This window comes from Chenopodium album, chromosome 6 (genome assembly GCF_948465745.1).
Source record: "Chenopodium album chromosome 6, dcCheAlbu1.1, whole genome shotgun sequence".
NCBI classification, from domain to species: Eukaryota; Viridiplantae; Streptophyta; class Magnoliopsida; order Caryophyllales; family Amaranthaceae; genus Chenopodium; species Chenopodium album.
The window spans coordinates 8,873,104-8,885,650 of NC_137839.1; the positions used below are offsets into that span (position 1 = coordinate 8,873,104).

The 12,547-nt window shown below is 30.5% G+C and overlaps 2 protein-coding genes across 2 annotated transcripts; both read right to left on the reverse strand.

Annotated features, from left to right (window-relative positions):
- Positions 1–1,882: 1,882 nt before the first annotated feature.
- LOC145634526 (auxin-binding protein ABP19a-like) lies at positions 1,883–2,556 on the reverse strand. The gene has a single exon (XM_081685948.1). It carries the CDS (start codon positions 2,541–2,543, stop codon positions 1,899–1,901), a length of 645 nt encoding a protein of 214 aa, XP_081542074.1. The 5' UTR covers positions 2,544–2,556; the 3' UTR covers positions 1,883–1,898.
- Positions 2,557–7,731: 5,175 nt separating this feature from the next.
- On the reverse strand, positions 7,732–8,383 carry LOC145636632 (auxin-binding protein ABP19a-like). Its single transcript, XM_081688199.1, has one exon. The coding sequence runs from the start codon at positions 8,323–8,325 to the stop codon at positions 7,732–7,734; it is 594 nt and encodes a 197-aa protein (XP_081544325.1). The 5' UTR covers positions 8,326–8,383.
- Positions 8,384–12,547: the final 4,164 nt, after the last annotated feature.

Consider the following 12,547-nt stretch of genomic DNA (forward strand, 5'->3'; position numbering starts at 1 on the left):
TAATATTTAATATTTAATATTTAATAATAATAAATAATTAATATTTAATATTTAATAATAATAATAATAATTAATATTTTATAATAATAATAATAATAAATAAATAATATTTAATAATAATAAATAAATAATATTTAATTATAATAATAATTAATACTTAATAATAATAATAACAATAATTAATTATTGATATTTAATAAAAAAATAAAAAAATAATAATAAATAATTATTAATATTTAATAATAATAATAATAATAAATTATTAATAATTATTAATAAAAATAATAATAATAATAATAATAACAATAATAATTAATATTTAATAATAATAATAATAATAGTAATTATACTAACAGTAATAATAATATTTGTAACTAATAATATTAATTATAATAACAATAATTGATTTTTATAATAGCAATTAATATTAAGATAATGACTAATATTTAAAGATAATACTAATTATTAATTTTTAATAATAATAATTAAATAATATTTAATAATAATTATAATTAATATAATAATAATTAATATTTAACTTTAAAAATTTAATGATAATAATAATAATGCGATAATATTAGTAGTAGTAGTAGTAATAGTAATAATAATAATAATAATAATAATAATAATAATAATAATAATAATAATAATAATAATAATAATAATAATAATAATAATAATAATTAATATTTAATAATAATAATAATTAATATTTAATAATAATAATAATAATAATAGTAGTAGTAGTAGTAGTAGTAGTAGTAATAGTAGTAGTAGTAATGATGATGATGATGATGATGATGATGATGATGATGATGATAATAATAAAATAATAATAATAATAATAATAATAATAATAATAATAAAATCTGCTCTGCTCTGCTCGGCTCGGCTGAAATCTGCTCTGCTCTGCTGAAATCTGCTCTGCTCTGCTCTGCTGAAATCTGCTCTGCTCTTCCCAGAAGCTCAAAAGAATAGGGCCGGAGAATGTTCACATATTCTCTGACAGTCCCCCGCAAAAACTGGAGTAGGAAGAGGCCAAATGCTCAAACTGGAGTTGAAATCAAGAAATAATTGTCGCGAGAGTCCATTGGTGAAGATATCTACATACTAGAAAGAGGAAGGAACATGAAGTACCTTGACTTGGCCGAGATCAACTTTGTCGTGTACAAAATGGATGTCCATCTGTATGTGTTTGGTACGCTGATGTTGTACCGGGTTGCTAGATATATAAACAGTAGAAATGTTGTCACAATAGACTGAGGATGCACTCTGCAACGGACAATAGTGAATATTCTCCGTATATATATAGAGAATATTCACATATTCTCTAACACTTTATCTAAAGAAAAAAAATTGTGTATTAATGCGGCATCATTTTATGGTAGTTTCAAATGAAACACAGATCATGCACCATACAGTGATAGAACTGGCTTTATCTAGCAAGAGTCAATTTGTTCATTTGGCTTAAATGAACAAATTTTGTTATGGTTAGAAACATAAAAAGTTTAGTATTTGCTCATCTCTAATTAAATGGTTAAAATTTATGTTTGTTTGGAAAGTGAAAAGCTTTATTTTGGAATTATTAGGATTATTGGTTGATTTATATTGAAGTATTAATTTTTCTATGCAAGTCTGTAGTTTAGATATAAAGTAAAACGATGGAGAAATTAATTAGATAAATTTGTTCATATTTTAAATGTGCTCAGCTTAGACAAATTAGCAAATAAATAATGCCTCATTTTACAAATGAAGCATAATTATCAACAATAATTAGATGGGCAATCAGGTGATCGAATTATTCAGGTATACTATTACACATAATGATGTCTTATTAAGAAACGGAAATAATTATTACATACACGAAAAAAAAAATGATTTGTAGTAGAATCGGGGTGTTAGTTAGTGCCACCAAAGAGTTTCTTCAACTTCTTCACCTGTATAGCATCCAACAAAGTCATCTTCTTAACCAATTCAGTAGGAAGGTCATTTCCACCTAGAGAAGGAGTAGTAATTTCGAAGCCAGGACTCGGGCTGTTTAAGGTTACAAATGCAAGAGCAGGAGTTTTCCCGACATTAACTTGGAAATGAAGTAATGTAGGTGGAAAGATCATGATATCCCCCTTATGTAATGTTTTGTAGAATGCAGTGCCATTTGTGTCTATAAAACCAGCAACTATTGTTCCCTCGGATACAAGGATAAGTTCTGACACTCTGTGTGAATGAATTGGGACGGCTCCACCAACACCAAAGTCTAGGCGTCCCATGGAAAGGCCTAGACCATTCAAGGCTGGGAATGTTACATCTATAGCAAAAGCGGAACTAAGATTGAAAAGCTCATTAGCTATATTAGTTATATTACTTGGATTACGTAAACCAGAGAAAACAAAGTCATCTGTTGTAAGGCTAGCAGGATTTTTACAAGGGTATCCTGCTGGACCAACTGGATGATTGAAATCCGCAACACAATAATCAACAACTAATGTTGCATAAGAGAAAGGGGCAAGGAGAGCTAAGAGGAAGATAACTTTGAGAGCATCCATGTTTGAGGAAAGTTAGAGATATAAGATAGAGTGGGAAGGAATGTAGATATGTTTTGGTTGGTGTAGTGTCTTTTACATTTTCCCTATTTATAGAATGTAAATGTACTAATACAACCTCGTAGAAATTTCATTGATCATAAAAGTCTTTATGCATGGGATCATGGCTTACGTGGGAGTAAAGATTAAAGTCCAATTAACATCTTTTGAGAACTTTATGAAACCATATATACATTATTTTCAAAGTTTCGCCCCTGGTTTTATTTACTTTCTTGCATTTTCTTTTAGTTTTCAATTCTTTACTCTATATAATCCCTTTAAAAGATTAATTTATTAGCGTAATGGAATTTGGAATTCAAAGGAAGCTTCTGCATATTTACACACGAGGTGTCTAATTTGGCAATTAGCTAATAAACAAATTCATCAACTCAGTAAAAATAATTATTATATCTTTTAGATAATTAATTAACTTATTTAAATGTCTAATTGACTAAGTTTTGTTCTTATACATACACTAATTCAAAGGAAAAAAACAAACCAGATGAGATTTAAATTATTGGATACATGTAAATGAATTTTCAAAATAAGTATTTTCCTAATTTCTTCATTTCAAAATTATAGGTAAAAATAGTGATAAAAACTCGCATATAAAACGAAAAAGAAACTCGACCATAGTCATTACAAATTTTTAACCAATAACCTCAAGCTTTTTCGGTAAATAAACTTAATAAATTCAATAATCCTTAAACAAAACAAAAAAAAAATGCATGTTATTCAATTTTACAAATGCATTCATGTGTGAGTAAACAGTACAAATAAACATAATTTATAAGCTTTTCGAAAATTAAACACATTTCATATCATCCAATTATTACATAGATATAAATTTTTTTACACATATATATATCATCGCAACATAGCATTAATTAGTGCCACCAAAGATTGACTTCAACTTTCTCACCTGCCCAGCATCCAACAAAGTGATCTTTTGAATTATATCAGTAGGAATATCATTTGCAGCTAGAGCAACAGTTGTGGTTTGGAAGCCAGGGTTGGCGCTGTTTAAGCTAACAAACGCAAGAGCAGGCGAATCACCAACATTTACTTGGAAGTGAAGTAATGAATGTGGAAAGATCATAATATCAATTTTGGGTTCCTTGGTACGCCAGTTAGCCCCTATAAGCAATTTGACATGATTGAGTAGTTGGCTTGATTACAATTGCAATAAGTGATCGACCTAATAAAAGATCGTCTCACTTAGCTTAAAAGTGTCTAAACATTGGCTCATCGCAAAGGCACCAACACAATGGTTCATAAACAGCAAAGCACCGACACACTGGTTTACAAGCAGCAGAAGCGCCGACGCACCGGCTAAAGCAAAGTTCAAGCGAGCTTTAAAGATCGACAAGCGTTGGTCTTCGGTAATTTTCTTCAGAATATTGTCGCAACAACTAAGGATGACTTCAAGTAAAGTTATCTTCGACAACATTCGCTAAGATTGTGGAGGTTGTCACCAAGATTTGAGAAGATGGCACGAGATGGGCGGTCTTCGACAGCATTCGCTAAGATTTTGGAGGTTGTCACCAAAGATTTGAGAAGATAGCACGAGATGGGCGGTCTTCGACGACATTCGCTAAGATTGTGGAATTTGTCACCAAAGATTTGAGAAGATAGCACGAGATGGGCGGTCTTCGACAACATTCGCTAAGATTGTGGAGGTTGTCACCAAGATTTGAGAAGATAGCACGAGATGGGCGCTCTTCGACAGCATTCGCTAAGATTGTGGAGGTTGTCACCAAGATTTGAGAAGATAGCATGCACGAGATGGGCGGTCTTCGATAGCATTCGCTAAGATTGTGGAGGTTGTCACCAAGATTTGAGAAGAACGGTTCGTGATGAGGCGGTCTTCGACGACTTTTACTATGATTGGGAAGGTTGTCACTATGATTCAAGGAAAAGGCTCGAGATGTAGCAGCATTGATCGACGGCGTTCCCTAGCTTGTGGAGGGTTGTCACAAACAACTGGAGGTGATTTCAAGAGAAGTTATCTTCGATAGCGTTCCCTAGCTTGTGGAAGGTTGTCACAACGGCAAATGCAACAAATCGGTTACTCCCAGAGGCGTGTACTCGACGGTGCAAGATACGCGTTTCTTAACTCTCTTATCTATTTTAAACTAACGCTATTTTGCAGGTGTCGGCATTACAAGAATGATTTAGGATCGCAGAACTTTCTGAATCATTCTCCGTTCCTATTGATACTTTGACTTTTGTTTTCGAAACTTACGTTTCTCCAAACTCAGTCAAAGTGGGGGCTTCTGTAGACACCCATTTGTGTCTCCCCATAACCAAACCCAAAGATGAGTACCGGTACCTTTCACATCGAATCATAATCGAATGAGGTGAAAGCGTGGAAAGTCTAGTGTTGCGGTTAGTTTTTATTTCTTTTCTTTCTCTCTGTTTTTGAAAACCTATTTTGATAAAATAGCCAATCCAGTTTGGTTTGGTCCATGGCAAGGGTCCAATAATGGTGTAGTTGGGTCGGGTTCGAAAAGAGTTTTCCAACGACATATTATAAGCCCAATTCCGATGAATAATGAGGAAGTTATGGTCAAATTACTAAACTGGGCTCGGTTTGATATTTTTATGCGGCCAATGATCTAGAGGAGGGCCTATTTATGATTTTTCATTCCTAATGCAATTAGGATTGATTATAGTCTTTTAGAATTTTCTAGAAGGTTCTTTTCATTCCTAATTTAATTAGCATTGATAAATTGACTTTAATCAACTTTTAAGAGTTTTAATTAGAATAAAAGAAGTGTTTTTAAGGAAAATACAGTTTTGTCCTCTCGTACGTTTAAATTTTATCAAAATAAGAAAACGCGTGGAAAACTAGTTTGCAGCGCCATATGACAGCTCTGTCGCCTGGCGACAGAGTGCAGCGTCTGGCGACAGACCTGGCGTCTGGCGACAGGCCCGTGTTTGGCGCTGCAGTCGTGTTTTATTATTTTCTAAACTCTGATTCCGTTTTTATCATATCCGGCTGATTTTCTCTATAAATAGCCTCTTAAAATTCTGTTTTTAATCATCAATTTCCATCAATTCTCATCAATTCTGAGGAATTCTCTCTAGTTCTCTCTCATCAAGAATTTCTTGATATCTTCTCCCTCTCTTTTCTAAATTAGCATTTTCTCATACAAAATTCTGCATTCACAAGATCTAGACACACCTAGCATTGTTCGAAGTTGCCTTCTCCCTAGACGTGAAAGGTTTTAATTTCTGAGGGTTTGGTCCAAAATCTTTCTTTCAATTATTTGATTTAATTGTTTTTATATTTTTCTTGAAGTTACTAACGTGTGTATTTTGTTATTAGAAAGAGGTACGAGGCATCCAAATAAGTGCTTTAATTGTTTAATTGATATTATGATATAGATATCATGTCTAGGTTGTTATTATGATTCCTAGTTTCATGTCTAGGGTGTTTTGATCTTCCTAGTATCATGATTAGGGAAAAGGTTATAATATCAAATATGACAATTATGATTCCTGCGATGCTTCCTATTTTCTTTCCTAATATTCATGTTAGTATCATATTAGGGCTAAAGCGTTGATTTTTGATGTTTAGTGACATGCTAGGGTTTGTTATTAATCTTGTTAGTATCATGCCTAGGATCTTGCTATTATTATGCTTTTATATGATTAATTTAATGTTGATTATAATTATTTGGATTATTATGATTTTTATTATGATTGTCATGATTATTATGTTGCTTGATGATATTTATTGTTATTGCTTGATCACACCTTTTATGCATGTTTAAAGGGAATTGGTACTTGTAATCACGCATAATAAGATAATTAATAATCTTGTTTAAGGTTAATATGATTATAATTCAAGTGACCGCCAATAATAGTTTTGTTTGTGCATTAATATTTAATCAACATAGATTAAATAGGTTTAGGGTATGTAAACCAATTGATTGAATGTTAGTCAGAAAGCGACATGAATACGATCAGAATAAAGTAGATGCCTATTATTAGGGCATGTTCAAACTCTTTTATGTTGGATTTGTACCTTCATCCCCGAACTTCCAGTCATGATTCCAGACCTATTGGAGTTAACGATCTCCTGGATCGTTAAGGGGTGTAACCTTCACCTCGTGAACGGTTTACAAGTTCCTAAAACTTGTTGGCGACTCTTTTGCTCTAGCTTCCTTCCCTTTGGACGCCACCATGCTTAAGTGTATGATCACAGTGGGGTTCAAGTTTGGGGTAATGCTTGAAATATTCCCTACAGCGATGGCCCAAAATATACTCATTCAAGAGTCCAATTTCAATTGTCCTTGGTGATTAGAGTGAGTTTAAAATGTCTTTACTAAGAAAAAAGGGTTTTTTTTTTTTAAATATATATACTTTCTACATTTTGTAATAATCGCAACACTAAGAAAGACACATAACTTAATGAAAACAACCTTGTATTCTTGATCTAACCCATTTTTTTTTAAATGGGTGTGGCTCAAAAATGCATTTAACTCATAACTTAATGTTTTTGCCAACTAGACAACAACCTTGTATTCTTGATCTAACCGTCTAGTCGCACTCTAATCATTCTAGACATAAACCATTGTAAAAAAATCAATATCATCTCTAAGCTAATTTCTTCATACTATTCCAAGCAAGGAGAAACAAAGAAAAAAATTTACTATGTATACCATGCCAAAGTCTCAGCTGATTAAAATAAAAATAAATAAATAAATAAATAAAAATAAAAAAAGGTAAAGATGTATATAGTCCTTGCCCTAAAAGTTGTATGTAAGAAGTTAAAAGAGGAAAGAATAGACAATAATTAAATATTTATTACACCGATTTCAATTTTTCACTAAAAATAAATAAATATATTAAATTTTTATATGCAGTCTTAAGGATACTTTCTTTTTTAAAAAAAAAAAAAAAAATTTAACAAATTATAGTTCATTGATTGCTAAACATGGAATCATAAAACCGACACCAAATAATACAACAATGAATACTTGCGGCCGGAACATCTTTTTCTAGATTACATACATAATCTTACATTCTTACATATAATTCCTTGTACATTTTACAAGTTTTACAATATGTATAACTTACACGAGAACAAATTTATGTACACAACACATTAATAGATAACATTCACATATTTATATACTACGTATCAATTACTGCCACCAAAGATCCTCTTCAACTTCTTCGCTTGTACAGCATTGGCAAATAGAGAAGTGGTAGTAGTTTGAAAATTAGGGCTTGCACTGTTTAGACTAACAAAGGCAAGAGCGGGAGTTTTACCGACATTAATTTGGAAGTGAAGTAATGATTGAGGAAAGATCATAATGTCTCCCTTGGTTAATGTTTTATAATATGCTTGATCGTTTGAATCTATAAAACCCGCAAGTATTTCTCCTTCAATCACAAGGATAAGTTCTGATACCCTATGTGAGTGGATCGGGACAACTCCACCCACACCAATGTCTAACCGCGACATGGAAAGGCCTAACCCGTTTAGAGCGGGGAAAGTCAGATCAAATGCTGAAGTCACAGATACACGAAATATATTTGTTAATGGGTCAGCCGCAACACCCAAACCAGAGAAAACAAAGTCATCTACTGTTAAATTTGCCGGATTCCTACAAGGGAAACCGGCTGACGTATCTGGAAAATTAAAGTCTGCAACACAAAAATCAACAACACTAGTAGCAGACGATAGAGAAACAAAGAGAAAAACGTATGGGACAAATTTGAGAATCTCCATGTTTGAAGTATATAAAATGGTAGGTTATTGGATTAACAATAAGATGGATAGTGTTTTGTTTCTGATTTTTTTTTTCTGTTGGTTTAAGTAGTGTTGCCTTCAACTCTGAAACTTTATGCTCTATAAATAGATCTAGTACGTGAAATTTGGTGGAAGTTTTCAATTGAAGGTTTTTTTTTTTTTTTTTTTTCAATGTGATATGAAGTACTGTCAATTTGTCATGGCTTACGTGGATTTTCGTTGTGAGATTAATGTTCAATGGAGACGGAAAAATGAAGGTATTATGTAATAATAGGAAATTAACCACCATTATTCATCGAATGATCTTGCATAAACAATGTTATTTACAAGATAGAACATCTTAATAATTTGATGATGAAATTTTCTGTAATTCAAATTTTGAACGATCTTTACAAAGATCTGGTATTGGTCAGGCCGTCCTCCATATTTCCATATATAACGCATAAGAGAAATTCTTGAAAATGATCAGTAGTGAACAAATACAGCTATATAGTTCGACTAAGTTAATTGCAATAAAAAAAAAAAATAAAGTTGATTTGATCAATTAATTAAATGAAATTAGTCAAGATTGATGGAGTATAAAACATATTCTTAGACCTCAACCATCAACTTAAGCTTTTGGTTTAGTTGGTCCTCTGACATGGTATTGGAGCTAGAAATGACCTTTCATGTGAGAGGGAGTGATAGAGTATAAAATATATTCCTAGGGCTCAAAGCATGAGTTGTTCTCATTGATCTCAAATCATATATGTAGAGTACATAGCTTCCTAAGATAATATCACAAGATGTTCTAAGTATTATCTTGAGTCAATTTAGCCTATAATTAAGGAAACTAATATATATGATAATAATGAATAATATCCTCCTAATCTTTCCTACCAAAGATTGATACTTGATGCTTACAAAAGATTACATTTAATCGGATACCATTAGTGTCCACTAACTGTATCTTGTTCCATCGAGTTGATGAGCGATGGATTCATGCTTTATATCTATATCAATTCAATATAAAATAAAGACACAATTAAGCCTATCTCTAACATTCTTTTACCTTTTAATTATATCTCTAATTGTATATTTGTATAAATTACTCCACCCGCTACTAACTTTGACTATTAGTTCTATGCATTGACATGTGTGTCAAATTTAGTTGTGTCCGTTATAATATGTCAAATACAGGTGTGGGCCACACCCGCAAACTAAGAAAGATAGTCCACTTTATAAGTCCAAATGAGGTTTCATCCCAAAATCATATGGCTATAGGAGAAGTAACCCCTTAATTACCCTTGTAAAGTAATTAACTCTTTCATCTTCAACTAATGTGGGACACTTACATGTGGTGATACTTGGAAGGTCTATTTTTTCAACATAATAGAACAAAGGAAATACAACAATTTGATACTTTGAATATACATATTAACACAAATCTAACAAGACATTATCAAATGACTACATATATCATACATAAGGATATAAATAAACATAATCAAAGTAGAGATCTATACTATATACTAAAGTAATCACCAGAGTTATCCCTTAAGTACACATGTCACATTCACAACAAAAATTTTCCCGCCCAAATATTTTTTAGCTTTTTTTTTTAAATTTCTTTTTTTCCCTTAAAAAATAACATGATAAAAAAAATTTAATGAAAAAAAACTTACAATAATTTATAAAATATTTTAAATAATGTATTTAACATGAGAATTTTAAGGATAGACATGATATGAATTCAAATTCAAAAATAAAAAATGTTACATATAAGCCATTTCATTTAAACTAACTCCATTTTAATTGAATTTTATTAATTAATTTATTTATTTTTATTTTCAAGTCTTATTATTATAAATCCGTGCATTTACACGGGGATAAAACTAGTTAAGAATATAATAATGCCAAAACAGATATGTTAAGAGCATCATAAAACGATGGTACTAAAAATCACAAAAGGTTCGAATGACAATTATTACTGTGTTGAATACAAAGCATTAAAATGAAGAAGGCATGTCTTCAAAGAAATTTTCAAAGAGGTTATCATGTGTTGTTATGCTCTCTAAGTCCGGAATCGGACCCGGAATCATGATTTGTGTTACCCAGGGACGAGGATTTGGTTCCCCAATTTCAACTTCCTTAATCTCAACATCGCTTGGTGTCTCATCTTTTGCTACGTACTTGGAAACCCACTTGGCATTTCTAACCATGTTAATTTTGGACCTCTTTCTTCTAGGTACGACCACACCTTGAGGGAATAAAGCGTTGACATTTCCATCACTTTTGACTAGAGATCTTTTTGCAGGTCCTCCAGCTTTGCGAGTACTTTTGTACACCATGATGCTCTGATACTAATTTCAACTTATGTACTAAAAAAAACAGAAAACGTTAAGTGAGTTGATAGACTCAAAAAATCTCCGCCGCCACAAATCTAATAAATATTATTTATAGATTTAGTTAACTTGAAATCGGATTGCAACAAATAAATACAGCAAAGAGAAAACATCACGTGTGTAATAAATTCAATATAAGTCAGTACCAGCCACACGTGATCATATCTGTGCTATTGTATTAATGCAAATGAACTGGAAACGAAAATATATATGAAAAATAATGTGGAGACTGAAGAATTTGTATAATGTAGAAATATACACGGTTAAAGAGTAAATCAAAATCAAACAAGCTAAGAAAGTATGTGGTACTTTTTTTTTGAAAAATCTAAATCTGATAAGATAGACGTGCATTAGGATATATTTTTGAGCATTAGGATATATTTTTGTACACTAGGATATATACTACATAGAACCAATCTTTTTAGGGACAAAATCAATGTAGGAAAAAAAAAAGTGGATCAAACACGTAACACTAAACCAAACTTGAGTAAGTTTATCTCCGAACTAACCATGATATTGATACCCATCCAAATGATCCAATACGAACAAAAATTCATAATTCACCGTGTAAACACTTGCTTCTGAATAAAATTAAGTAAAACATAAAATTAAAAAAATACATTATTATTGCATACGATCCACAAATATATATTTGTAAATTTTTTTTTTCTTTTTTTGAAAGAAATATATATTTGTAAATTGTAATCCGTAAATAGTTCATATTCTATAATTTTAGAACACTAATTAATTATCGATTAAATAATTGTATTTGTTTTTACATTGACAGCTAATAGAATACAATAGATAGATAAGAATACAATAGATAGATAAGATGATTTTTTAATTAAAATAAAATCATGTTTTGTATGAGTGCTTTGTACAACACTTATCTTTAAATTATTTACCCTTTATTTTGTATTGTTAAAAATGCAATCAGATTGATTATAATTTTTCTTATAAAAGTAGCATATTATATATGACATTAAAATAAAAGCACAAATGTTGTTATAGAAGGGCATTAAAAGTAAATAATAGCACAAAGACTACATGAAAAACAAATAAAACACACACACATATACCGTTATACGTATATTTTTGTGATTTACCCGGTTAAATGCAGATGTACATATAATCAGGTGTAGTGTTTATTAATTGTTAAAAATATATATTGAGACAAATTCAAATGATCCCAAATAAATTAATTTTATCTTATACATGTATGTTTATGAATTAAATTAAAATTAAAGAATTGTCTCAACTAAATGTGAAGGAGTAAAGAACTTTAAAATTAAAAAAAAAAAAAAAAAACAAAAAACAAAAAAGAACAAAGGTTTTATAAAACGAAATACTATAACATTCTTTGAATAAATTAGATGGCACTTACTTGAAAATAATCTCCTTTGACTTCTCCTTGAACCTGTGAAATAAAGTATCAAATTAAGGTCATATTAAATTTGATACTTGAGGAGAGAGAAATGATAGACTTTTTATATTTGACTATGATATAAGTTTCAACATTAATTAGTAAACGGTACCTACCTTTAATTAATTAATCATTATACTTCCCTATCAAAGCTCTAATATTAATGAAAAAAAATAGATGTAAATAAATTATTTTGGACTCATGAAATGGGATTTGTAACATTTACTACAGTTTTCTCATTTGTCTACAATAATTGCTTTTTTTTTTTTTTTTGAAAGCACATTAATTGTTTTATTGATTCTCTCTTATATTGATTTTTGTATGATATTTATTAACTCCACTCGCACTAAAACCTTATTCTCTTCACCATATTTTTGTTTAACAGTAATCATTT

Excerpts from the sequence above, each read along its gene's own strand:
- LOC145634526 (XM_081685948.1), bottom strand. The coding sequence starts at position 2,543 with ATGGATGCTCTCAAAGTTATCTTCCTCTTAGCTCTCCTTGCCCCTTTC.
- LOC145636632 (XM_081688199.1), bottom strand. The coding sequence starts at position 8,325 with ATGGAGATTCTCAAATTTGTCCCATACGTTTTTCTCTTTGTTTCTCTA.